Source organism: Melospiza georgiana, chromosome 5 (genome assembly GCF_028018845.1).
Source record: "Melospiza georgiana isolate bMelGeo1 chromosome 5, bMelGeo1.pri, whole genome shotgun sequence".
NCBI classification, from domain to species: Eukaryota; Metazoa; Chordata; class Aves; order Passeriformes; family Passerellidae; genus Melospiza; species Melospiza georgiana.
In genome coordinates, this window is record NC_080434.1 from 42,464,632 (window position 1) to 42,491,767 (window position 27,136).

The following is a 27,136-nucleotide window of genomic DNA, read 5'->3' on the forward strand; positions in this document are numbered from 1 at the left end:
CAGCTTTGTGTTAATTAGTGCTTGACATTTTTAAACCTTTGGGGCACCTTTGCTTGATGTATGCACAGGGAAAGGGATCCTTCCTGCTGTTGTCAGGCAGATTTTGACCATTTCTTAAAAACTGCATCCAAACAAAAAATAGATCCTTCCCTACTTATTTTTCAGTGAAAAAATGGACGAGAACTGTCTCAGGTATTCACTCAGTAGTTATGGCACTGACCTTGCACAAGGAACGCATGCTCAGATTCCTGGCCTGAATGCAAAAGACCAAAACCTCCTACTCACATCTCCCAGATCCCTGTCAGTGGATCTAAATCCAGGCCCTAAAATCAGCCTACTGCTGCTGTGCTTATCTGGCTCCATCACAGAGAATGTAATTATTTACAGTGCTTAGATCCCAACAGGAGACTGAAACGGTGCCTCCAAAACCAGACCCCACAATGATGTGCCAACACCCTCTCAGACGCTGGCAAGTAGTTCATATTCCCAGGTTCTTCAAAATACTTACATGGAAAGTGTTTAAATCTTTAAGAGAAGGTAATTTTGTTCATTGTCAAAGAACGCTGGAAACCACTGGTTCTCCAGGGTTTAGAGAGATGATGCGAACATTACCTGCACAAAGAATAGCAACAAAGGCTGGAAATGGGAATTGCCATATCAGTCACAAGTGCACAAATTTACCCCATATCCTCCAGGCAGCCCAAGGCCACCCAGAGGATCAGAAACAAAGTCTGCAAACAAAAGGCTGGCCATGCTACCAATCTCTCTTACTGTGTGTAAAGGTGCCCTACTGTATCCAAAATCCTTTTAGAATAACTTTTCAGTATGATTAGATTTATCTTTGATTAGGTGTGTCTTTGAAAGGTCATGGAGAAGAGGAGGAATGGAGGAAAGCCAATGTCATCCCAGTCTTCCAAAAGGGCAGGACAGGCCAGCAGAAGAACTCAGAGAAGCCCAACTAAAGCAAGTGTGGGGTCTGACAGCTCAGGAAGAACAACTCCATGCACCCATGCAAGTGAGGGCCCGACCTGCTGGGAAGGGGCTCTGAGAAGGAAAGAGCACTGGCAGGAGCTGTCCAGACAGTCTGTGGAGTCTCCTTTGGAGATGTTCAACTATGCCTGGGCATCACCCTGTGAAACCTGCTCAGGATGAACCTGTTCTTAACAGGGGGCTGGACTACAGGATCCACAGAAGTCCCTTCCAACCCCAAACATTCTGTTACTTTGTGATTTATGGACTGTGGGGGTTTCACATGGAGTCTGCTACAAGAGAAGAACACAAAGCTGTCAATTACTCACCTACAACATATATTATCTGTCACTAATCTCCTTTACAACCAATTTCCAAATTACTTTATTAAATCATCTTTCCCATTTACTAAATTATACTACTTAAAAGTACCTACTTTCAATCAAAAAATACCCATATGACAGCGCAAACGTCCATAAGGGTAAACTCCATAAGTCTTCCTGTGTTGGTGGAGGGTTGATTTGAACCACTGGAAAAAGAAATGTGCACCTTTACAACTTCTGATTGTTTCTGTCTTGGTTGGGCGATCCAGTGGCTTGATGATTTAGAATTTTGATAACATAGTGGGATATGAACAAGACTTTTCAATCATACTTACTCATTGTGTTTGTAATTTTTTCTTTAAAAAGACTTGCTTGGAATTGAAGTATCCACTTGAGAAACTTCATTCATCCATGAAGATTTCCATAACTCTATTTGCTACAATGAACAAAGCAGGCAAATTTTGGCATGACCCCACTTTTGTGCTTTACTTTCTAAAAAGTTTTGTTCAGAAAAAAGCCCCAGAAATCACCACTGTTATTTAGGGAGTAGATGTTTAGGTGTCCGTTTTGTTGGAGGAACCTACCCAGGTACCTTAAACTGAACTCTTGCTTCTGACTCAGTACTTACCTCTCCTTGGTGTGCAGGACACAATGACAGCTCTGAATGATGTTTAGTTCAGTTCACGTCTTGCTCTAACATGACAGAGGTGGGTGCTTGGAAGCACTCTCTTCTACATCTCCACTAAGGGTTTGACTTGTGTTTAGGTACCAATGTTCAGCAATTCCTTTATCTAATGAGCTGTAAGGCTCCCCAAGGCAGACTCTTACCCCTGCTCTCAGGCTGGCTATTGCTAGCAGGGTCCCTTGGTGTAACTCAAGGTCCTGTGAGTGTCACCACCCTGGGCAGCTGCCCTCTCTGAGAGCCAGCCCTGGATGCCTCAGCAGGGTGGGAAAAGGAGTGGCAAGAGAGCTGAGCAGTCTCTACTTCCCCAGGGCCATTCTGTTTGCCATGAGCTCTCTCCCAACACAGTGGCTGTGAATTAATGAACTAATACTGCTCTCTCCCCTGCACCAGCTTGCTGGCTCCTGGGAATTACCTGACAGTGAGCAGGGGACTTGGTGACAGACAGACACTGCTGTCAGTCCTGCCCTGACATGAAACATCACCTTTCCATTACAGGCTGACTTCAGAGGATAGCAGAAGTAAGAGCAAAGCCCTTGGCTGCAGTAAGGTGTGTCAGATTCCTGATAAATGCTGTGCTGCAATTTAACACAACTTCTCAGAGGGTGGCTACGTACACTCAGCCCTTGCTATTTTAAGGAAGCAGCCCTGTCTCAACTACCTGCCACATTTAGCCATTTAACTTTGTTAACTACTCAGAGGTCACTGTGATGAAAAAGGTTATATGGGCCTAATTTCCAATTAGTTCCTAAGATGGTCCAGCCCAACAGTTGGGTTCTGGAAACCACTTTGAAGAAAGAATGTGACATTTCTGTAACACAGAAATAGCGCTCTTCTATCTCTTTGCCTTGGAAATCCTGTTTTCTATTAGCTTGTCTTTTTTTTGCACTGATTTTCTTGCCCCACCCTCTGATTAAATGTTCTCCTCTTCTCCAAACTTACTGTTTGCAGTGCCTTTGGCCTGGGCTGGGTCTGGACAAGCATATGTTAGAACAGGCAGCCCTGGCACTGCTGCTCTGCAGCATGTGAGCACACAGAATTCCTGCCTCCTTCCATGTGCACGCTGCCTTGGAAGCAGATCCTACAACCTGTCCTGCTCAGCCACAGGCATCTCTGCTAGAGAGGGAGGGGAAGAGAGAGAAGCCTTCCCTTCCTGTGAGGCCTGGATGGGCTGCAGAACTACTAAGTGTCCCCTTTTGTGAGGAGTCAACCTCCCTGTACTCTGTACAGGGGTGTCAGCCCAGGGCTCTCCCTGCAAGAACACCAGCTTTAGCAGCTGCACCTCGCAGCACTGAACTCCAGTCCACCCACTCCTCTCTTTTACCAATAATCTGTAAGGAACGAAGAAGTTGAAACTCCTGAAGCAATTTAAATCAATTCCTCAATTACTACAGTTAATTTTTTGACTAATGGTGTTTTTTTATGATGGGTTATGTATAAAGTATGACTGCACAAATTTAAGAAGAAAGGAAAGCCTTGAGAAGCATGAAGCAATTCTGTTTTCTGAGAGAATAGCCCAAGGAGATGATAAATTACTATGGATTAATAACTCACTGAAGAAACAGTGAAGTTAATCTAGACACAATGAACTCTGGATTTAATATACAGCCCTAAGAGATGGTACTTTTCTTCAATGTGTCCTGGGAGGCCATTTTTGGAAAACAGAATCAATCCAATTACCTGAAGTGTATGTACAGGGTATTTTCAAGACCCAGGAAATGGTAATTTTCAGGCCCTGAAATATTGTGTTCCTTACTTATATTAAAAATTGAATAAATGAAAGCACTGGGCTCCCTTTTGCTCAGAACAAACAGCCTCTTCTCGAACACTCCTAAACAGAAAACAGTATTACAAAGCCCACCAGGAGGCAGCAGATTAAAATATTTGTGCTGTAAAAGAACAACCATTAAAAAACCCCCAACCAGCCCCCAAACCCTGGTGCTCTCCCAAATGTTCAACCTGATATGGAAGAAATGTGTTCTTCCAGCCCCTTGCTGAACATTTGGTTTTATCCACTGATCTCTCTTCTCTGCATACCTGAAATCAGTAGCAATTCCACTGCTGTCAAACAGCTTTATACAGGAGCATGGTTAAAATGGAAATCAAACTGATTTCTGCAATAGCATTCACTGGAAAAAAATGAGCAAAAAAAGTAAGTAAAAGTGATATGACAAAATATGAGACCTCCCATTAGACTAAACTGCTTTTGCTCCTTCTGGGGTTTAGCGAAAAATTCCAATCCCCTGAGCACTCTCCTGACTACCTTTTTTGTTTACAAAATGCCACCCAAGAAGAAGAAGCACTGGAATTGTGACCAACCCAGGACAGGCTCTGGCTACCTGCCACGCCAATGCCGCTGCTCCAGCTATGCTGCCTTGGCCCCGGTCCAGCTCTGCACTCCCTGACCCAGGAAAGCTGCAAGTTGTTTCCTCTCCTTCGTCCTTCTTTTTTTCTGCTGGTATAAAAGACTGTCCTCAGTTGTGGCTCAGCATGGTTTAAGACAGCCTGAAATCACTACAGACATATATGTAAGTTTTTAAACTGGTGCGTTATTTTAAATCCTAATTATTCATAGACATAAGTGTATTTTATATTTCTACATGTATGTTTTTATATTCCTACATATATTTATGGCATTATATAGCATACAATAACTTATCTTATAAAGTCTTGTGTTACAGGCTGAGCATATATATGAAATACAGCAAGGCAGCAATAGAAGTGTTGGAACTACCTAAAACATTTCTAAATATGGCCCTACGAGCACAAGGTATGTGCACAGTCCACCAACAAAGCAGAGCATGAGCAGCGTGCCATCAGCCCCAGGAAAGGCACTTAGGAACCAACCAAAGGAAAAACCACAACAGCAAACGCTTGTATTTTCAAACCAAAAATTCATCTCCTAAGAAAATGCATCCGTGCCTCTGGCGTCTTAATTCAAACAGACACTACATATTTTCCACTGCAAAGATCACAATTAATTGGGAAATTAAAAGACAAGCACAATGTCAGCAGAAATCACAAATTTATTAATTCTTAAATATATCAATCATTTACCATTATGGCAAGAAATATGTACACTGTGTCCCATGGTAAACTGCAGTGTTCCAAAATGACAGAAGTGTATAATTCAGTTGTGGTGGAGAGAACAAATCACAAGTTCCTCACGTCTTGGTGTGGAAGACAAACTTGGTCTACAGTAATACATCAACACCACATGCTATGTTAGAAGTATAAAAAAAACACCCTACACCTAATTGGTTAATTTTAAATACAGTTATGCCACTTATAGCCGCTTCACCAAAAAAAAAAAAAAAAAAAAAAAAAAAAAAAAAAAAAAAAAAAAAGAAGAAAAAGAAATTAATGAGAAAAAAATGAGGCCATTACTTTTTTCACAGATCCCATTGGCAGGTTAATATGGCTCAACACATTTATTGTAGATGCTTACTTTAAATATATATTGTTTAAAATCATGTAGTAATTATCAGAGAAGCTTAAGTCCATCTACCATACATCCACTAGTAACAACATCAACATGTTTAAGAACTGCTTCTGATTAGTAATCAACACAGAAAGGTGAAATGATACAAATTAGGAAGCTTTCCCATTTTAAAAAGTTCTGGCTGCCGAGTTGTAAATTTTGGACGGCTAAAAAGGACACTGACTCAGACACCATGCACTGTACAGCGCTGCGGGGAGCAGGAGTCTGCTGCCAACAGAACCACGGGGAGAATAGGAGCAGCCCAGCCTGGCCTTTCTTGCAACAGTGGAAGGGAAGAAACTGAAATTCTTGCCAGGGTGTGTTTTTACAGCAACGTGAGGGAAGGAGAACCAGTCCCTGTTGCAAAGTTTGCATTCTGTGCTGCCAGCACGGCGTTCCACCCTCGGCCTGGAGCCGGGACAAGCCTGTTGGGATCGCCGGCCTTGACACAGAGCGCTGCCAGGGGGGCTTGAGAAACCACGAGTGGACTGAGGGCAAGAGGGGGGGGACACAAACCTGTGGTAAAGTGTGAGGGTTCCACGGAAAACCGATGTCTCCGTAATTCATTTCCAGAGAAGCAACAGCAGCAGTGTAATGTAAGTAAACTCTTCATACTTAGCTTTAAGGCCTAATATTTCTTGAGTATATTATCCACACAACTGGTCTATACATTAACCCACATATTATATTTTTTAAAGCCTCCTTAAAAAATTTACAGTACATCCTAAAAGCGATAAAAATCTTTCTCTTTCCTTCCATTTTAATCCTCAAAAACTGTCTCTCAATTATCACTTAGTTCCTTACAATTTTTAATTTTGCTTAATTATCCAACGGAACCATTCAGTTAAGCAAAATAAGAAAGCGAAAAGGACTCAAAAGAAAAACGGAAGTTGCTGACTCACCAGAACACTGACAGTTAATTCTGGAGTGGCCAGGCCAGCAATGAAGAGATTTTTCCAGTTTACAAAGACTAATAAACTAAAAAGGCTGCAGCTGGTCCAAAGTCAAGATATTAACACTTTCCCATTTATCAGTGATTTTGTCCATCTAGGATAAAAATCTGTTTTACAGTAATGGAGCTGCCAGCGGAAATCCTAACCATTCCTGCCAGAACCAAAGCAAAATCCTGGGACTCAGGAGAAAAGAAGGAGTCAAAAACCAGTTCTTAAAAAAAGACGGTAAAATATACTTTTTCTTTTTTTTTTCCTTTTTTTTTTAATAAACACGTTAGATTTTAAAGTTGTCTGTCAAAATTTATGTCTTGGCATAAATGGAGCAAGTGACAAAATGTATTGTGTGTCTACTGCTGTCCATCCAATATCTCTTTTTTGTCTTTTACACCTTGTTATTCTCTATTTGCATGGAACATCACCTTCATTGAAATGTTAACAGTGTACAGATGGAATATACAGCAACGTGGTGCATCACAAATGTGTTACATGAAGAACCTTCACAACTTCATGCACTCAGAAACATGCATGAAGAGAACGGGATGGCCAAGATGGTAATCAACCAGGTGCGTTGGGTACAGAAAATGCAAGAGCGGCACCGCTGATATTTTTAGCTAGGAGGAAGGAGAAAAAAAACAAACAGATTTCCATTACTGAGGTAACATCACCACCAGATAACAACACATGCTCAAGTGTTAGCCAATGCTATTGAAAAAAAACCATCCTGTCGAGGTCACTAAACATGATACTGGGGGAAAAACAAGGGAAAAAACCTCCACTCAGGCAAAGCATTCCTTTATTTACCAAACCACTTAACAGACATTTTCCATCTTTACAAGATGCCAGAGAGGCTGTGAAAATAAAAAAGAAAGCTGAGGCAGGAAGCCAAAGTGTCTTAAGGGATTCCTTAAGGAAGGAAGGGTAGAATTCAGCCGTGAATCTCTGGCTGTAACTTCACTTCCTCAGCATGGACATCGCAGGCACTGCCATGGACTGAGGCTCTTGTACAAAGATTGGACCAAGTGCCAAGGAAGAATCAGGTGTCATTCACATGCAAGATATGCCAGGGCCAAATGCAGAGAGAGAAGGAAGGGAAAGGAGCTGGAAGCAAGTATGGAGCTAACTGAGGTTGTAGCATAATTTGTATTACCGTAGCATCTAGGGGCTGGAGCCGTGCTGGGATCCCTCTGCGCTAGGCACTGCACAAACACAGAACAAACTCTTTACTCTGCATTCCTGCTCTCTGGCACTGCGCTTATCAAAGTTTAAGAAGGTGTGAGCAGTGATCAGGGAGGGAACATAAGCCTCACTGAGGCTGAAGTTAGGTTAGGGAGTCACTTTTAGCCCAGCAGCCCTTTGACCGCCCATATTGGGCAGGTGCAGTCTCCAAGGACAAGCAGACAGCTCTGCAGAAACACATTAGCACAGGTCCCTAAGAACATGGATACAGAGAACAATTTCCTACCGTCACTCCTATCACTCACAGAGAAACCATGGACCAGACAGAAACCCAAGTTTGCCCCATCTCACTCACAGCAAAACCATGAATAAAATTTGTTTATAAACTAAACACATACTTGTGCTCATATCCTTTTTCAAGTAAGTTCTCTGCCACAAGGTAACCTTTCCCTGTACCTATAGCTACCAAAGAGCTCAGTTCTATCCTTAGACTTATGCACACTCCTTCCTGAAAACAAGAAAGCTTCTGTGCTTGCAGCAACTGGTTTAACACCATCTGGGATACTGTGTCTAGCAGATCACAGCTATAACTGTTTTTGCAACTTTATTAGATTTGAAATTCATCTTCAGACATGATGTGTAAAATACTTTTTTATTATGGAACTGCCATTATGAACTACTGTGCGTTGGTAATAATTAAGTAAGTAGCTGTAGACTGTATAAATTTCAAATAAAGGAACTAGAACAGTAAGTTAATTAAGTTCCTTTAGTTTTCCAGAATGGAGTTATTGCTGCTCTGACTGGGAAAAGCAAAGGTGAAATATGAGACAGTGTAAAAATGTTCAGGATGAGTTATAGAAGAAGATGGGTCTAGCTAGGTGCTACATGGGAATCTCCCAGTCAGACTTAGAAGATGGGGAATAAAGAAAGAATGGCAATGTTTGTGCTGAAAGGGGAGTAATCAGCCTAGAGCAGACTCCCTAGTGCTGAGCACAAGCAGTAGGACTGATCTCATATAGCATACTGACACTTAGGTGGAAAGCACTATAAAAAGAAAAGAAAACAGGAGCATTGTGCAAGGAGGACCAAATAACCTTGAGGGCTGGGTAATCCAAAAATATTACATGGAACAATAGGAAGCGCAAAGCTCTGTAGAAATTTCTGTGTACTCACTGGCTGGAAATGAGAGTTGAGGGTAAATAGGTGGCTGTCTGAGATACGTTGCAGATGACAAAAGTCCAAAAATCATGCAAGAACAGAGCAAGGAGAAGATATTGGGGAATTAAATAAAGCCCTGACTACAACTGGACAGAGCATTTCAGAAGAAACCAAGCTAATGGAAAGGCAAACCTCCAACAAAAAAAGTAAGGAGATAAAGTAATAGGAAAATGGAGATCCTATCAGACAAAGCCATCTGAGGTAGGGCTAGCTGTTTACCCTACAGAAGTAGAAGGTGGCAATGATCTGATCAGCATTCCTACAAACCAGCTCATGTCTGCACACCTAACTAGCGCAGGAGAACAACCATGGCATAGAAGAACCAAGGATATCCTGAAGATGACCGAATTTTACACTGGAAAGCAAGGCTTGGAACCATCAGACCAACGCTATTTTGGAACAGTGGTAGGAGCAAGTCCAAAAGCCTCCCCTGAATTCAAGATGAGAGCTGGTTATGGGATTTATGTGATATTGTTGCCAATGCTACATACGTAGGGCTATGCTGCTAACTCAGGGAATCTCTCCTTAAGCCTCAGTCTGGCTCTAAGACTCCTCTGTGACCCCTTAAGCTTGGACACCCCTTGCAATCCTGCAATCTCATCTGTCTGACCCCATTGGCTCAAAAGATTCACTGATACAGAAACCACTCTGCAACTGCAAAAAAATTACTCCGTGGTGATTTTTCTTCTCTTTCCACCCTTGGCAGTCACAGAAATCCAGATTTTTATTAGGGAGCACAAGCAGATGCAAAGGACATCCTATAGTACCTCCCAAAAAAGACAAAGGTGGGAAAAAAAGTCAGAGGAAAAGATTAAATGATTCGCTAGTCCATTTCATGTCACTGTCCTGTAAAAACTGACTGTTCAAGGGTGCAGTGTGCCAGGTGAACCTGCTTCACTTGGGCTTTCTGGTTCTACACACACCCAGCTCAGATCCCTTGACAAACTCCTTTTGAAGACCTCAAAGATTTACCTAAAACTGCATTTCAAGGAAGAGTAACTGCACTTTGAATACTATCTGTTGAAACACTGGCAGTGCAGCTGGAATACAGATACAAACATTTGGCTCCTGTTCCCATTGGCTTCATATTTTGAAATAAAAAGTTATCACTAAGTAATAAAATTTCTTTTTTCCTAAATAAGAAAATAATACAAAATCATCACCATGGAAGTTTAACACTTCATTCTACCTTATTTCTTACTTCATCAAGTATTATTTTATATAGGAGAACAGTGTTGCAAGGAGTAAAATATGAGACATGATGGTTCAAAAGATGAAATCTAAGCCCTTACCATCCATGCCAGGAAATTCAGCCACTCTTCACATTAAGACACCTGACGCAAATGGAATTGTATTCTACACAGAGGACTCACAACTGAGCAAAGCCAGGCCTGGATCAGGCTGCCTATTTGGGAAACCTCCAGTCATTGAGGTTTGAGCTCATTTGCAGAGGCTGCTGAAGAAGCAGAGAAGCCAATGGCCTAAGCAGAACCTCCTGAGCAAGCTGTGACTCTTTATTTTGTTATTGCAGCCCTGAGTGTGCTGTCATTAACCCTGGTGACAATGTGGTTCAAAGAACTTGGTCACTGCCTGACTCTCAGGGTGTGGCAGGGCCTGGATGAACAGCAGAGAGAAATGCTGATGGGAGAGATGAGAGACTGTCCCATGGGGATGTCAGAACTGCCCAACAAGGAATACTCAGCAGTTAGGCAGAGAGAGTGTGGGGAAAGAGATAAGAACGTGAGAGGGACTGAGTTGGCTCAATTTACAAGGTAAATGTGTAAACTGGCTAAAACCCAACTTGCAGTGAACATACCTAGGCCTGGGAAAGTAGAGGTGGCTGGAAATCACTCTAAATATTAGTCAAACTTCAGTTTTTCCTAATAGTGATGCATTTTACTTGAAACTTTCTGGTTCTGACAGCTCCATATATCCTACTGCTTTTTGTTTTCCCAGGTTTTCCAGCAATTGCATTCTAGGTTTTCTAATCCTGTTTTGTGTGACTTCTATCAAGCTTTCTCTAGCTTAAAACACTTTCCTGATCTTCAAGCTGTCAGATCAGGGACCGAGTTGGATAGGTGGGCATCAGAGTAGAAAACAACAACCAAAAAAGCGCATTATTTTAGAAATCTTGTCACCAACACTACACACAGCAGTGGGTATAACACATAACGAACAACCACAAAAAATGACACTGCCAGAGGACGGCTCGCGGTTTTTAAGGCCCAAAGCAGCTATTGGACTACGTGGTGTGCCTAGGAGGAGTGAGCTGGTGCTGGGGCAGTTCCTTACTTGATGGGCACGGTGGGCGAGCCCGAGCGGTGGAAGTGCACGTTCTGCCATTTGCCGTCGCGCCGGTGCCAGACGCGCGTCTCCTCGGACTGCATGGTCTTGGGCATGCCGCTGCCGTCCATGTACTGCGTCAGGCGGATGTAGGCGATGCACGCCGCGTCCTCGCCCACCAGGTGCACGTGAGGGTTCAGGATGATTGTGTGGATCGGCTTGTTGCTTTTGGACAGAGCTACCACACACACACACGTAATACACACAGGAGAAACCACATTTGCTCTGGGTAAGCCAAAAGAACTCATGCCAACCTGTTTTACACGCAAACATCTCAGGCTTAGCAGATACAAAATCATAGCTAGGGTTTTATGATAATCATGCCTACAACTAAAATATTTTGTAGAATGAGCACAGTCACTTACTATAGACTACTTAATGAGCAAATATGTTTAATCCATGCATGTCACAGACACATTTTATGAAAAATCCTTTCCTTAGGATTTTTTCTCCTGAGAAGCTGAGAGGCCTCAGGAACAAAATGTAAACATTGATTATCTGCTGCTGTGGAATGCAACAGGTGGATCTGTGATTGATCTCATGTGGTTGTTTCTCATTAATGGCCAATCACAGTCCAGCTGTTCAGACTGACTTGGTCAGTCACAAGCATTTGTTATCATTCCTTTTCTATTCTTAGCTAGCCTTCTGATGAAATCCTTTCTTTTATTCCTTTAGTATAGTTTTAATAAAATATATATCATAAAATAATAAATCAAGCCTTCTGAAACGTGGAGTCAAGATTCTCATCTCTTCCCTCATCCTAAGACCCCTGCAAACACTGTCACACATGCACATATATGGATTATATAAAGTGGAGGGCACCACCCGGCATTTCCCAACGTTTCAGTTTCCCTATTGCGTCTAATGACATTTGTACCCAATATTTTCAGTTAAAATAATTCAACTCTTAACTCATTCTTAATTTTGACTTTTTAGTTCCAAATACCTGAAATTCTCCTCTGCCCTCTGAGGTGCCCTGTGATGTGTGAATGAGCACAGCAGCAGCAGACTGAAAAACACCTGTAGCAGAACTCTGAAAAAAAATAATACTCCCTTCCCCTGCCCAAGCCAATTAACTAACTCCCAGACCAAAAAGCTCATTAGATGAGAGACACACAGTCACAAGGAACAGATGAAGATTCGGAGATGAAAATGGAATATTTACCATTTTCGAAGTAAAACCGGTGGAAGTCCATCCCTTCTACCAGATTACCCAAAGCTTCAGGTTCAAAAGATGTAAGGCCAGGATCACAGATTTTTCTATGGAAAAGAGGAAATTCTGCAATGAGCACACGTGGTTAGGGATCACTGCTTTGGAGAGATAATTTTAAACTGTTTCTTTCATGCCTATCAAACATTTCACCTACTCATGCCATCACATTGGAAAAGAACAGAACTTAACATCAGGAGCAAGCATGGAGTTCTGGTTTCAGCTCAATTAGTAAATTCGGCAGCTTACTTGGAGTGGACCACATTTCACATAAATCATGTTTTGACCGAAAAAAAGACCCACAAGTCAATGTTATTACAAGTAGGAATTTTTACTTGTGACAATGAAAACCGTGGCTGTGCAATGTAAGGGATATTTTTTACACCTCACATCATGATGTAAGCCAGATTTAAATATTTTCTTCTAACTACACTGGAGTTATACTAGCAGCTCTTCTGAAACTGGTGATGTATGAAGCCAGGGAAAAGCAGCCATGCACATATCTTGTGTTTCATGGGGTCATCTAGGAAGACATTTCAACAGTACCTAACTCCAAGCACAGGCACTCACACATAAATGTGCATATTTACACAGACAGTGTCAAATACCCCAGCTGTCCTCACCCCTTCCAAAGGAGGAGCTTACGTGTAAGCTTCGAAGTCCCCGTTGTTGATGGCTTCAATCAACTGCTCGGTCACCTTGATAATCTCCTGCTTACGAGCTGGGGAGAGACACAAACCCAATTTTACAGGGGAAGGCAAAGTGGAAGGCGACAGGGATTCTGTCACCCCGCAGCTGCCACAACAGCCATCTCTGCTCCTTTCTACGACCAAAGGACATGATGTTACCTTGTTGCTTTACACTGATTTGCCTTCAGTGCACTTCTGTATCCACAAGGAAATTACATATGTCAAGATCAATCCACTTCCCTATCACACTTCTAATTATCTTTCCTTCACTGGAGGATCTGCTGTTTAAAAAGCAAAACAAACCAAGCTCAACTCTAGACTTCAAACTCCAGGAAGCTGATTACTGTTTTACAGCCAGTCTGGCTGTAGTAGCTCTGTTGGCAACCAACAGTTGTACAACAGCAACTCCCACACATGAATTTGACCATTAACAAAAACATGCCTGGAAAGTTAAAACTGAAAGTGCAGAGTGCGATCACATTCTTCTTGAAAATAAAATGCTGGGGAGCACACAGAGAAATTACCTTTCCAATGCTGTGCTCAAAACTGACACTGTGGTGTTAACCTTCTCCTTAGTGCACAGCTAAAGCATTCTGATGAAAAGGACCAAAAAGAAACCAGCAAAGAAAAATGTGATGGTGAAAAAAGTGGATGTAAAGGTCTACCAAGGCTTTTTATGAGCAGCTCTTGACTGTTAGCACTGTGGCTAAGAGCATTTCAAATATGAACTGCCTTATTTTTCACAAGGATTGTGGAAAGAACAAAGACTTTTAACGAAGAGAGCAGCAACGCCTCCATCATCATGGGGCAGACTGTGTGGACACTGCAAGGCATTGCCAGCACCAGCCAAGTGGTGGGATGGCTGAGTCACAAATAATGGTGCAGTCCTACAGAAGGCTGTCAAAAAGAGATCCAGAACAAGCAGACCTCGTGCAGTGAGGAAATTACCAGTTCTGCACACAGCATCTCACATACATATAACTGAGCTAAAGGATTTGATTAAATAACCCAGTAACACATCTCAATCAGAGACAAGGAAATTACAGACCATTAAATCAGACAGTGGGAAATGAGGTAAAAATCTCTGATCAGTTGCTACATAATCATGAGCTCATGTTAGTGGATAACGATATAAGCAATTAATATGCCTGCAATGGTACTGTAGTTCCCACATACAAGAGGCATAAAACCACACAGACACATAATTTGTCATCACTGGGCTCAAGACAGTTGGCAATATTCCCCTTTTCACTAGTATCAGTCATGCCTTTGCTGAGTTTCACCACAGTCCCTTTGATGTTGAGATACACAAGATGTAATTCCACATCAATCCCAGAAGGAAGAAATTTAATTGTGCTGCCAAATTGCTGGTTTTCCTGGTTTTAGCTCCAAAATGAAATTGCAGTGGAATCTATGTTTTCATGAAGCTTTCTGACAGAAGCCACCTTATAGTACCTAATGGGGTTCCAGCAAAGTTTGCCTGTAGCCACACTGAGGAGAGCTGTGTCTGCAGATGTATCCATGGGATGTCAAACACATCCATCAGGAAGCTCCAGAGGCAGCAAAGCCAGCAAAGGAGATTACAGCACTTATCACTGCCTCCAATCAATCACCATCCAACTCCAGCACTGGTGTCAGCATTTGTGGAAAGGCTTCACAGCTCCCAGTGCAGACTTGTCAGGAACAGGAAGATGTTGCCCAATCATCTGCCTTTCAACTCAGTCCTCAATTTTTCTACAAAATTACAAGCATTACATGAAACTATGAAAACCACTATGTTACTCTCACCTTTCAGTGACACACAATTACACATATACTAGAAAATTACATTTCTTCCTATTTAGTGATCTGCTATGCAGTTTCACTGGCAGTGAGCCAAAGGGAGAGGTGAAGCACAATTCAGAGAGAGGAGCTCCAGAACTGATTTATCCTATAGTGCAAAATTCTCTGCCTCCTTCCTAGCCCTTACTCAGTACAAGAACAAGGCAGTGTGAAATAACAGCAGACATCAAAGACTAATTCAAATACTCAGGAGCCACTGTGATTTTGCACAAACCTCCTCCTCATTGTTTTTAGCTTTTATGCCTTCTCATGTGGGTATTTGTGGGGATGCAGGGAGCCAGACTACAAACAGAGAGCAAAAGTGTTACTGCTTCGTTGTCATTGAAACAGAATTTTAACCTGGAAGGAGTAAGGAAAAGAAAAAAGATGGGAAAATTGAAATATAACAAGAAGAGAACTGGAAGGAGACTGGAAAGCAGCAAAAGGAAAATACAGCTGTGACTTGGTGGCCATGTGCATCCAGTCAAATCCCTGCACCTTCCCTTAGTGCAGATGACGAAATAGGGAGGGCACTGGACATAAACTAAGGTGAAATGGTATTGGTAGGAACAGTGTCCTGCTACTGCAGACAGCATCTGACACAAATAATTGGCAGTTCTTAGAGTGGTAAGAAAATTATCCAATTTTCATTCTGAGTTTGATGGACTCCACATAACATGTGCTCTTCGATCACTCCAGGTTTTTTTTCCATCCAAACACACACTCCAAACTATACAAGGACAACACAAGGCATTAGGGAAGAGGCATTTGGCCAGTTCCCATCTGCCAGATAACTGTCACTTACAATCACCATTTGCATTTGACTGTTTCATTATTTATTTTTTTATCCAATAGTAAACTTGGCTTGTATTGAATTCTAGGACAATTATGCTGTTTGATGCACAGTGGCAATTTCATGCTATTATACTTTTCATTTGATGTGCAGTCAGGACTCCCTAAATAAAACTACAGCAACTGAACTTCCTAAACAAAACTGACAACTGTAATGAGATTCTGGTAAAACTGGTTCAGCTACTTTTTCCACAGAGTGTGGTCAAAGTCAGTTCAAAAAGTAAAGAAAGACTGACCCATCTATAGATTTTTAGAATATGACAATGGCTTTCCACAGCATAAAATATGTACTCTGTACACAAAGGATAATTGAACAAAAATACACCTGGTGTCTTTCAAACAACTGAGGTGTGAGGGAAGAACACTGTTGACAAGTCAAAGGTGCTGAGCCATTTTCCTGAAAACCAGAAGGAAACAGACTGCAGATCTAGCAAGCTTGTGTGGAGAAGATGGTGGCTTTGACATTCTTTGCTCAGAATATGGGTCAAGTAAATACACTGCAGAAAAGACCATGGACCTATTCCTTACAACACCTTTTCCCCCACTGGCTGAAGGAGTTAAGGTAATTAATAGGGGTTTAGCAGCTAAAAAAATAAACCCCCTGCTTTGGCAAGTGAGTAGGCATATGACTAAGACAAAGGCAGTTGAAACAAAAATATTATGAAGAAGAGCTATAAAAAGACCAAATAATAAGAAAAAGAACAAACAAGAACATTTCCAATCACTGGCTAAAATGTTTTCTTCAGCATTGCTGCAGCACATATGTTAACTTTAAATGAGTCATTAATCTTTAGCTTTATTGCACTACCTTTTTTCCTTGCTCAGCTACAGGGTGAGGGATAATCTTTCTAAATTAAAGACCACCATTAACATTAAGATTTAAACAACATAAAATGAGGAGAAACACCATTTAAGCAAAAAACATCTAACACTATCAATACTTTCAACCTACAAGGAGCAGTTCCCCAGGCAGTGAAATCAAATATCATAGGAAAAAAAAGGATAAAATAGCAGCAAAACCTGCCATTTTCCAGCAGGGAACTCTGGCTTTTCTTCCCGTCCTGTAGCCCCAAGAAATATTTATAAACTCAACCTACAAGAATCACACAGAAATGACAGATATTTTGGTATTTTGATTGCAGAGAGAATGTGCAGTATAAAAATGAGCTGTAGATAAGTGAAAATGAAGCCTACAGAAATATCTGTAGCTAAAACTTCATGGTTTTTGACACACAAGAGAAGAGCCCTTGTAACTCACTGGCCACCATATTACCCATCATTTTTTTCAAAAGTGATCCCAGTGAAAACAGTAACTTAAACCACTTTATGCTGCAGGCAGATATTGAAACACCTTTCTCCTGCCATCAACCCTTCAGATGCCTGCCTGTGTCTCCACTGCACTGCAATGCCTAAGCAGAGAAGCACCTCTCCAGAAGAACAAGGTAACCTTGTTCCATATTTGCACATGCACTTGGAGATGATTAAAATGATTTTGCTTCTGACTTGCTCACATGTTGTTTCTCAAGGCAAAAACCCTTAAAACTTTTCAACTGGGTACTCTTAACTCTATGGATCTCTGTACACCTCAGATTGGATTAATCTCACAGCATTTTGGACACATATAAGTACAGACAAGTGAGTTTGTTCTCTCAACTCCCCTCCCGAAAAGTCAAGGGAGAGAAATCAGCACTTTCAGGGCAGAATTCATCATATCCTAAAATAGATTTTTAAGACAAGTGTGACTCATCTGACCTATTTGCATTGGCTAAAGGCAGTCTAGACAACCATCTCAAACACAGATATCTACACTGTGGAGGAGAGTTAAATCCAGGGGGACAAATCCTCCCGCTGTGCTGTTGTTTTAAAACAGGACAGTTGATATTGAGATGACAGCGGTCTGCTAAAATGGAATAGCACAGCAGGGGGAACCTGGCCTCACTTCCCATCTGAACATTGTCCCAACAAACACCAGTTAGATGGAAAGCACACAGCCAGTCAAATTATTTCTATGCTCTGGAAACAACCAAAGTCTGAAAAGAAAGAGGAAGATACTAGAAATTTTACCCTGTGTTGTATAACAAGTTCTGGCTGTGTGGATGTACCAGATTTCATTCAGCTTTACAGCATGGACTGCTGAATATCACACAATGTTCCTACAAATGATTCTCATGACACCAATATTTGAAAATTCTCTGCTGATAACTCTTCTTGCAATTTCTGCCACAAATATTCCAACTAAATAATTTCTGAAAAGAAAATAAACGACTGACTGGGTCTCAGATCGACATAAAACCACCTAGACCATCAGATGACAAGACGTGCTCCAGGGAACTTCTCATTTAAGAAGTTTATCAAGATTCAGCATACAGAACGCCAGCATTTATCTCTTAGCCCACACTGAACCTTAAAGTTTGATAGGGACTAAAACATCTGAGCTGTCATCTCACATGTGCATCTTTTTCCTAGAGCATGCCAATTCCAAAGAATAGCGCTGATTCATCCAATTATGAAATGGATGGATGATCTGCAGAATTTTATCAGGGTTATTTGGTATCTCCCACTTATCTGAAAACTGGTAAGCCTGCAACTGCCCTAAAAAATTTTCAATTCTTTAGCTATGTAGGCAAATATCTGAAAAAATTTTCCCGGAGCTTTTCCACACTGTACTGACAAAACAGATCCAATAAAATTCATGTGTCTATTTCAATTCAAATTAAGAAATTTATCACATGCCATTCATAGTATATTTTTATTTGTATGGAATCAATTACGTCTAAAGATGCTCTCTCTTTATGTCATTGCACTAAAAATATTACACTTATATTGATACAGCATAGCAAATGTTGGCAAATGATTATTTTTTAATGATAAATCACCTGCAGTCTCAGATCAAAGCTGCATCATGGTCACTGCACTTACAAGACACGGCAACTGTGACTTCCCAACAATTTCATGGAATCTGCCTGCTGTCTCCAGAAATGGTGTCTCAAGTCTTGATGAATGAGACATTAACAAGCTTTGCTGCTCTGTTTGTTTTCATTTAAACTGTGTTCCTGCCTAATCACTCAACTAGTTCAGAGGAACTGGACATGTGAGGCTGCCAGCACTCAGATCTGGAAATGCTGGGCACATAAAGGGCATTGTGTGGGTATGCACCATGGATGGAACGAAGCCTTATGGCACGTGTTACTGACGTGCCAACCCTCTGTGTTACACAGCCCAGATCTCTCCTATTAATTCCTCTCTTTTCCCTGGCTCTGGGCTGTTTGTGCAGGCAGTGTTTGTTCTTCTAGTTTGATCCACATTCACCCATACACTGACACAGCCTATGCCACTGCTCCCACAGAATGAAGCTGTGCTTTTGGCATTACCTGGCAACAGCTGTGACCAGAGACAGCCCATCCCCTCCAGGACTGGCTCCTCCCACCTGCACTAGCTGACTCCACCAAAACTTCCACTCATGTTTAAAAAAGGTTCATGTTTAAATAAGGTCATGTTCTTGGCCCGAACCTTATTTTAAACTCATGCTTAAAATAAGGTTCAGGCCAATAACACACAGTCCATGTTCCCAAGGGCCAGCCTGGATCTCACTTTTATCTGTGCAAATTCCCATTCTTACCACCAGTGCAACTATCCTGACACATGCTGGCTGCAGGATCAGAACCTGGCAAGCAGAACCCTCATTCCCAGGAAGTCATTCCCTGTTTCAAGTTACAAGGTCTCGCCCCTCCAAGGAATTTCTGAAAAATTTCTGAGTTAATTTACAAACAAGAAATGCTCTACCCAGGGCTGTTGGTGTATTCTACCAATAGAGTGCCTTTCCCCTCTCATATTTTAACACTGGAGATTTCCTTTACCATCAGCTGGCCACTGATCATCAGAGATCTCCTGAGCAGAGGAGGACATTTCCCGCTTGTCATATCAATGCTGCAAGTTAACACCTGCCACAGCAGCTTCAAGGCTGATTAATCAAGAAAGGAACTTGATATAATAAATGTAACAGGTAATTAATGCTGAGGCCCTATCCAGGATCCAAGGAAGAGGTGAGGCAAATCTCTCTCCCCAGGTTGAAAACTACTGCAAAGATTACTCCTGCAAGATACAGCTGTCTGAAATACAGACATTTTTATCTTGCTGTTATGGCTGATGAAAATATTTTTACAATTAATTACAAGGAAAAAATACCTAAAAAATTTTACTTTTGTAAAGGCTAAGCACAGGTCATTCCTAGATGAGGCAGATCACAGCAACTGACCTTTTTTGAACTTCTGTCAGATGGTGGGGAGGGAAGAGGAGAGACAGAGGAGATCATCTGACAGATGAGTCTCTCAACTTACATAGTACAGAGGAAGGAGTGGAGTGGGAGAGCTCAGACTCAAGCGATTGACTCTCTGAGTTTACATTTCTCATGGACTTGCCCGCTGAATTGATGGAAAGAAACACAACATATGAACAAACAAAGATGAAGAGGTAGAGTGTGATCAGACTCCTCAGCAGGCACTGGCAGCAGGAGCGGCCTCTGGGGCACGGCAAGCGTGGTGACCAGTGGGATGAAGAAGCAATGGAAGAGGAGGAGTGGTGGGTGGAACTCAACCTCTCCATGTCCTCCTCCTTTGTGAAAGCTGTGTGAGGGTCAAGGACATGTGAAGGAAGAAAAAAAAGAAGGCCAAAAGAAAAATAATGATAATTTAATTAGAAGCAGCAAGAACTTAGAAAATCTTTGAGCACACAAACAATGTTAATGATGTACTTTCAGGGGCAGTGTGGGTACCAAAGAACAGTTGTAAAGGTCGTAGGTGTGAGTGACTCTGTTCAGATGCCAGCGCAGATTTACCCCTGTATCTGGTACTCAGACACAATGGGCTTTGAAAGAGCTTTGGAAAAACTGTTCTTAGAAATTTGAATGATTTTTAAGGAACGTACATTCCAAAAGAAATAGTTTAAACTGCTTTCTTTCTACCATTAACTCAAATTAGGTCAACAGGTATACAATTAATTATCAATACATTAAATATTTTGAGGCAATATACCTTCCAGATGTCTTAAGCAGCAGAGGTAAATCACAATTTGTCAAATCTCTAAGTGCCTTAAAAGCTCAGCAATTCCCCATTGCCAAGCATGATTCTTACTAATGCTTTTGTTAATTTGTCTCTGGGGGCAAAAAGACACCATGAAAAATTCACATCTCCTGTCCATCTAACAACTCACCTTTCTGAAAATCTGTGGACAAAAATAATGATGCTATTCCATAGCATTACTTGAAAAATCAAACCCATATTACAGAGATGCTGCCCAATAGTTACAGTCTCATTACTACAGGAAGAAGAAATCCCATAAGTAATCCCAGAAGAAGGCATTGTCTACAGTCCAGTTCTCAGCATGTTCTTCCTGTCTTGTCCTGTCATATTTAGGAGGGATCACTGTCATGTAGATAAGCTCATGATCAATGGTTAATGTCAGAAATTTATCTTAGCAGGGAACTTGAACTACAGCTTCAAGCCATGTCAGACTTAAATAATATAATTAACTTATTGCTTGAGTTATGAAAGCTCACTGTTGTTTGGCAAGCAGTGTTTCTACTAAAAGAAATATGTTCCAGTCCTGGAAGGGGTAAGTGTATATGTAAACAAGGCAAAGTTACGGACACTAAGATCTCCAGTAAATAAAAAATGAAAAGTAAGCCTGATTTTACTGTCTTCAGGGTAAATACCTGCCTTCAAAAGTGAAAACAGGATGAGATCCTGACATGAGAGGAGAATGCTCTGTGCACCCCTGACAGGAGGAGAATTTGATCCTGAGGATACATTAATGATAGGTGATGTAAGATATTTTTAATTGCTCCTTGTCGTAATGAAGCCTAACATCCATAACACTTGGCATGGACACGCACGTGCACCGGCTCCCACAGAGCACAGAGACACGAGCATGCTGAGGATGCCGCACCCCAAAACAGACCCACACCTCTGCAGAGAGGCAAATCAACCCCAAAGAACAAGGCCCCTGGTGCAGAGCTGGATGTTTGCAGCAAAGCAAGGGGCCCTGGCTCTGTCTGTGCAGCCCTGGGATACTGGGAACAGGAATAACACACAAGCCTCTGCAGAGCCATTCCCTGGGAGCTGTGGATCACACTGCAGTGCCATAAAACACACTAACACTGCTGCTCAGTTACAGCCACAGCCCCCTGCTCCTTCCCAGGAAGGACAGAGCCTATTCCCACGCCTTACTCCATGCTGCAATGAAAAGCAAAAAGGTCTTAAACGTTCTTTATCATCTAAGGTGCAAAGCATTCCTTCTAGATCTGAACATGGTGACAAACATCCTGAGTCATCTTGAGCATACATGTAAGGACCTGGAGAATTCTCTCTCCTTCCTCTGCAATCCATTTGTTCCTATCAGTATTTTATCTCTAGTAGCTGTTCCTGACAAGAGAACAGCTTTCTCACTGTTCTACAAAACATACATCCAGGACTCAATCTTGCTGTGGGGGGAATAATCTTTCCTAAGTGTCTTGCTAGAGCAGGAAGCTTGAGCTTGTAAGAGGTGTCAGGAATGCAGGGCTCCCTATTCCCTGAATCATTCTGCAAATTAGACCCTGGGGGCACTGTTAGCTTTAATTTTATTATAAAACAGTATGAACAACAGTCTCCAGAGGAAAGATGGGAAGTGTGAGAGGAATACTAAAAAGTGAAAAACACATAAGTTCATGAACAATTAATAAGAGGCAGATTATATTTGTCTCTTAAATAAACAGAAAATTAAATCCTTGTACACTGCAGGGAAAGACACAAACAGGATCTTGTTCCTCAGACTTGTGCTTATGGCAAGATCCCCTTTTCTGGTTTGGGAGTACCATATATTGTGGCCATCCAACTGCATGATACTGCAGAATCATAAAAGAATTAGGCAAATTATTTTCATTGTTGTGTTTTTGTATAATTGTATCCCCTGAGGTACAATTCTATGTGGTAAGCTTCACACAGAATTTTCTAGGAAGTCTACCGTAATAACACTCCATTAGATCATCACACAGAGGCCCTATAATTAAATTATTCATTTCATAAGCTTAGTTGTTAAACTACATCAAATAGTTTGAAGAAAGAAATACAAAACATTATGATTAAAGGTAAATTACACTGTGTTTTCCAACGCATCAGCTGCAGATCCCTGTAACTGGTCTCTCCTTTCACAGTTACTCAAACTACCACCACTTTGTTGCATCCATTCTCCCTGTTTTATCTTACTATCACCTCTGGCCCACATTTCATCTGTACATACATCATTGTTTTTGAGGTCAAAAGCCAACCTATTTTGTGAATCAAAGACACACAAACCAAATACTCCCTTTTTCAAATCCTTTGCATTTTAAAACATAATGCTATTAAAATAGGTATGTGTAACATCACAGCATAATGTTTAGAGCAGGGAAAAATGGAAACAAATATTATCTGTGAAGCTACAAAACCAGGTTTATAAAAAAGTTTTGATGTCAGTTTTTTAAAGAAAAAAAGAAGATTAAAATAAGTGTATGGACAGAACAAAAGGAAGCCAAAAAATACACTGGCATCTGAACAGAATAAAAATAAAAATGGTGACATGAAAAAAAAAACCAAAACCAAACCCAAAACACAAATGGCATGCTAAACATAAACTAAGTAAAAGTTACAAAGCACTGATTTAGACATTTATAATCTACTTCTATTATTACTGGAACTAATATCTTAGTCAAAAAGCAGTAACTTTAAACTCTTAATCCCAAAACATCATGGGAAATGGTGTTTTGGGAACTGAAAAGTTACAGTTAAGTCTCAAACACATCTAAAGTAATTTCTTCTAAAGAAGGAAAACCACTATTCTCTCCTAAAATTCATTAGGGGTTCCTGTGTTTAATGGCCCACTGAAATACAACCACAAAACTCATGTTACTGCTTCTCCAAACATTTCCAGCATAAAATCATACCTTTCACATCCTCATCTTCGATGGTCGTGTTGGAACTCTCTGTAGATTCCTGTTGAGAAGTAAATATGAGTCAAGTGTACAAAACAAGGCAAGCCTTACTTGCGTGCCTAGGAAAATGACAGGATTAGTTACAGGAGTCATGCAAAGCCTTGAAGCAGGGTGGGATGTCATTCACAAACAAATGGTCACACACTGATTGAGACATTTCCACCTGAAATGGATGTCAAACATTGCCATTCTCCACAGGAGGGAACAGAAACACAATTCCTGCACTCTGATGCTTTTACTTCACAGGAATGTACAGGAAAGGTTTTTTTCTTTAACATCCAACTCTACAAAGTCCATCTGAATGTATGAATTACCTCAGCCAAGTAGGAGTGCTTGCCATTTTAAGCTTAGTGATTAAACCAACTGTGCAAAATAAGTCATTCCATTCCAATTTCACCTTCCAAATATGTAGCTTCCACAAGCTACAATTTACAACCAATTTCCTGCTCGTGTGACTTATGCAATGTATTTTCAAGTGACAGTGATGGGAAGCATATTGGATTAGATTATCTCATTTTTATATTGGTTTCTGTGATTTTTTTTAAGGAGATGAAGAATTGATGAAAGTATGTTAAGAACTTTGACAAAATAAGGCATCTTTGTAGCAGTATTCTTCAACCAACCAGTCATGCAGAGGAATGACTCATCTATCAGATAGTTTATTCTTAAGCCATCACACTTAAAAAGGCAAGGATATTCTATCTCAGCCTTTCCTTAATTACCAGAAACACAAAATATAATGGGCAAATTCAACAGGGCACTGTCAAATCTAACACCTGCAGAGAGCTAGAAAGTTTTAAGCTAGATGGTTTTTTTATCTCTGTACTCTCTTGAAAAGTTAATTTTTTTTTTGCAGCTCAATAACAAAAAAGATTAACTGATATGTTTTTTACTGACACAGAAGACAGGACTGGTACTGTTTAATTCTTTAAAGATTTTACAATTACATAATGAAAGGTAAATTTGCCAGTGTCCTCACAAGGCTGAGCCAAAGGAACGTTCAAGAGGGCTAATGCATTACTCAGACCTTCCAAACCCAAATGTGCATTGATAAGTCAAACTAGAGGAATTAAGTCACACACAAACAAAACTGAACGAGCCACCATGCTGCCCCTGCCCTGGCTGTGTTAGACATTCCACTCTACACGGACGTATCATGCTCTAGCACTTCAAATATTAGATAAAGTACTTACAAGTGAACAAAAACCTCACACAAATATGAGTTGTAAACACCATGCAAAGCTCACAGGGCAGATGTAGCCTCTAACACTGAAGCATCCACTCCAGTTGCCATACTACAAGGATCAGTCTTTCAGATAAATTTAGGAGGAACCCTCCACATTAAGGGGTTTGTTTGTTTGCTGTGACCTTTTGGGACATTGAGTATTTCAGTTGTTGAGATAATGTAATAAAATCAAGTAGATGTAGTCATGCCAATATTTTATCTGGGTTTTCTGGGCTTTAGTGGACTTCAGCGATAAAGATCAGCCTGCTGTTCAAACACAGGCTGCTGGTGGCCTATGAGTTTCAACTTGGGAGCTCAAAGAGTAGTAACATGAAAACACAAGTTCTGCGTAGGACAGATGCAGGGGACATAAAGGATTGGGACACACAAGCACAACACACACCATCAGCACTTCCATGCTTGGAGGAATGGCTGCATGCGTTATGTCATCACTCAGATCCACTCCTTCTCTTATGAGATAACCACAGGGAGTTAAGACTAGATAAATGGGATGTGAATTAAATCAGCACTGCAAACAGTGAAATTCTTGTTGAAGCATAAATTCTTTTCAGGAAACCTAGGAACATGTGTTAATGTAAATGATGGTATTTCCTGGCCCTTTTCAAGTCCATGCATGAAAAAAACAAAACAAAACAAAACATGTTTTAGGGATCAGCTGCCAGACGCAAACATCACAATACATGAGAAAAAGAAAAGAGCGTGAAGAAAACATGTGAAAATCAAAAGACCTCTTTGTCACTTGAAATGTGAAATTGTTTTGGAAACTGCCCAGTGATGTTATGGAAGAAAACCAAAGTCCTGTGCAAAGACACATCACGACACAGTGTATAAGCATGCTGAGAAACAGCAGATGGAATAAACGGAAATGACATCTTTGTCTGAGTGACGACTGCACGTAAAACTCGCCGGGATCATCTCACCACACTCTGAGAACAGCACTCTTAGGTTTCCCTTAGACTGCAGCATTTTTGGCTGAAATGAGAGAGATCCCCTGCTCCCTGGGCTGGGCTGCACAGGGCACTGAGCTCTGTCCATGGCTACCGACTCCCCCAAGAGCTTCAGGAGCTCAGAAGCAGCAGGACGCACGCAGCAGATGGACACGGATGAAAACAGGCTCGAGAGACACTGGGTGTACAAATGCAGGAATGAGATTTTCCTCCACAAATTCTTGGAACGGCCCTACTGTGCTGAGAAATAGTGGATGGAATGTGTGGTGTGGAAAAGCAAGATGGAGTTGATTCTTTCTGAATACCTTATTTCCATCAGGGTTGTGGATTACTGTAGTTTGGGGCTCCTGAGCGAGAACAAAATAAAGAGAGAAAGAGTTCCCATTGGTAAATACATTTCCATTGGTGTGAGGGAGTGCAAGAAGAGCCAGCTCACAAATGCTGAACGCTGACAAGAGTTAAAACAAATGTTAACTGTCGCCACGGGGTGAAACTGGATGTCTCTAACACAGATTTCCTCAACAGCAAGCCAGCAAAAAAGGCCATCTCACCTAATGCAGCAGCATGCAGAGACCTTATTCAGGACCAGGGTGTGCAGGGCTTTGAAGCTCTGGGGACCTGCAGAGGCTCTTCTGGATGAGAGCAAGCCAAATGCTCTGTGGGTTTTCCTGTCTGAACCTGGACAGGCAGGGCAGCCACAGATCTTTAAGCATTAATAACTTCTCTTTAATCATGTTTGCTTGTATTAGCATGAAGTGATCTAATTGAAATACAGGGGAATTGATAAGCATTAAGGATGACTATCCCTAGGCACTACCGTGGTTTAGAATGTGTGGACTGCTCTCAACTCCTGCCTTGGCAGAGCTGCATAAAACTAAGTGTGAGAGATCTTTGTGCCATTTAAAAGTGTAATTTCCCCGAATGCTTTAACTTTTTTAAAAAAAGGTTCAATCATCTTTAAAATAGCAGCCAGCACGCCTTCAGCATGGGCCATTGGGCACTGCTCTCTCTGGGAACAGACTGCCATAAACTCCTGCGTGCAACCTGCTGACTTGGCCTTAGGAAGAACTTACTGCATGCCTCAGTGCCAGCTGCTCAAAAAAATTGCAGAGGAAAAATGCTTCCTAATGTGTGTGAATTACCCCATTTTCAAAGTTTTATATGTGCATGGGAAACAAGAAGTCACAACATTATGTACTTTGGCACTGGCATTTACATAGG

General features: G+C 41.3%; 1 protein-coding gene across 17 annotated transcripts in view; it reads right to left on the reverse strand.

The window, feature by feature from the left end:
* Nucleotides 1-4,982: 4,982 nt before the first annotated feature.
* Nucleotides 4,983-27,136, reverse strand: part of CAMK2D (calcium/calmodulin dependent protein kinase II delta) — a 120,062-nt gene continuing 97,908 nt past the window's right edge. For 11 of the 17 annotated variants that reach the window (XM_058024633.1, XM_058024642.1, XM_058024630.1 and 8 more), the window contains 7 exons: nucleotides 26,221-26,262; nucleotides 23,675-23,723; nucleotides 13,001-13,076; nucleotides 12,311-12,405; nucleotides 11,095-11,323; nucleotides 7,556-7,604; nucleotides 4,983-7,019 (listed from right to left, as the gene is read on the reverse strand). In XM_058024633.1, the coding sequence (XP_057880616.1) occupies nucleotides 7,598-7,604; nucleotides 11,095-11,323; nucleotides 12,311-12,405; nucleotides 13,001-13,076; nucleotides 23,675-23,723; nucleotides 26,221-26,262 (498 nt within the window). In that variant the 3' untranslated portion in view covers nucleotides 4,983-7,019; nucleotides 7,556-7,597. Of the gene's footprint in view, nucleotides 7,020-7,555; nucleotides 7,605-11,090; nucleotides 11,324-12,310; nucleotides 12,406-13,000; nucleotides 13,077-23,674; nucleotides 23,724-26,220; nucleotides 26,263-27,136 lie in introns of those variants that run through there. The other 6 variants (XM_058024646.1, XM_058024644.1, XM_058024645.1 and 3 more) reach the window with 3 other exon arrangements.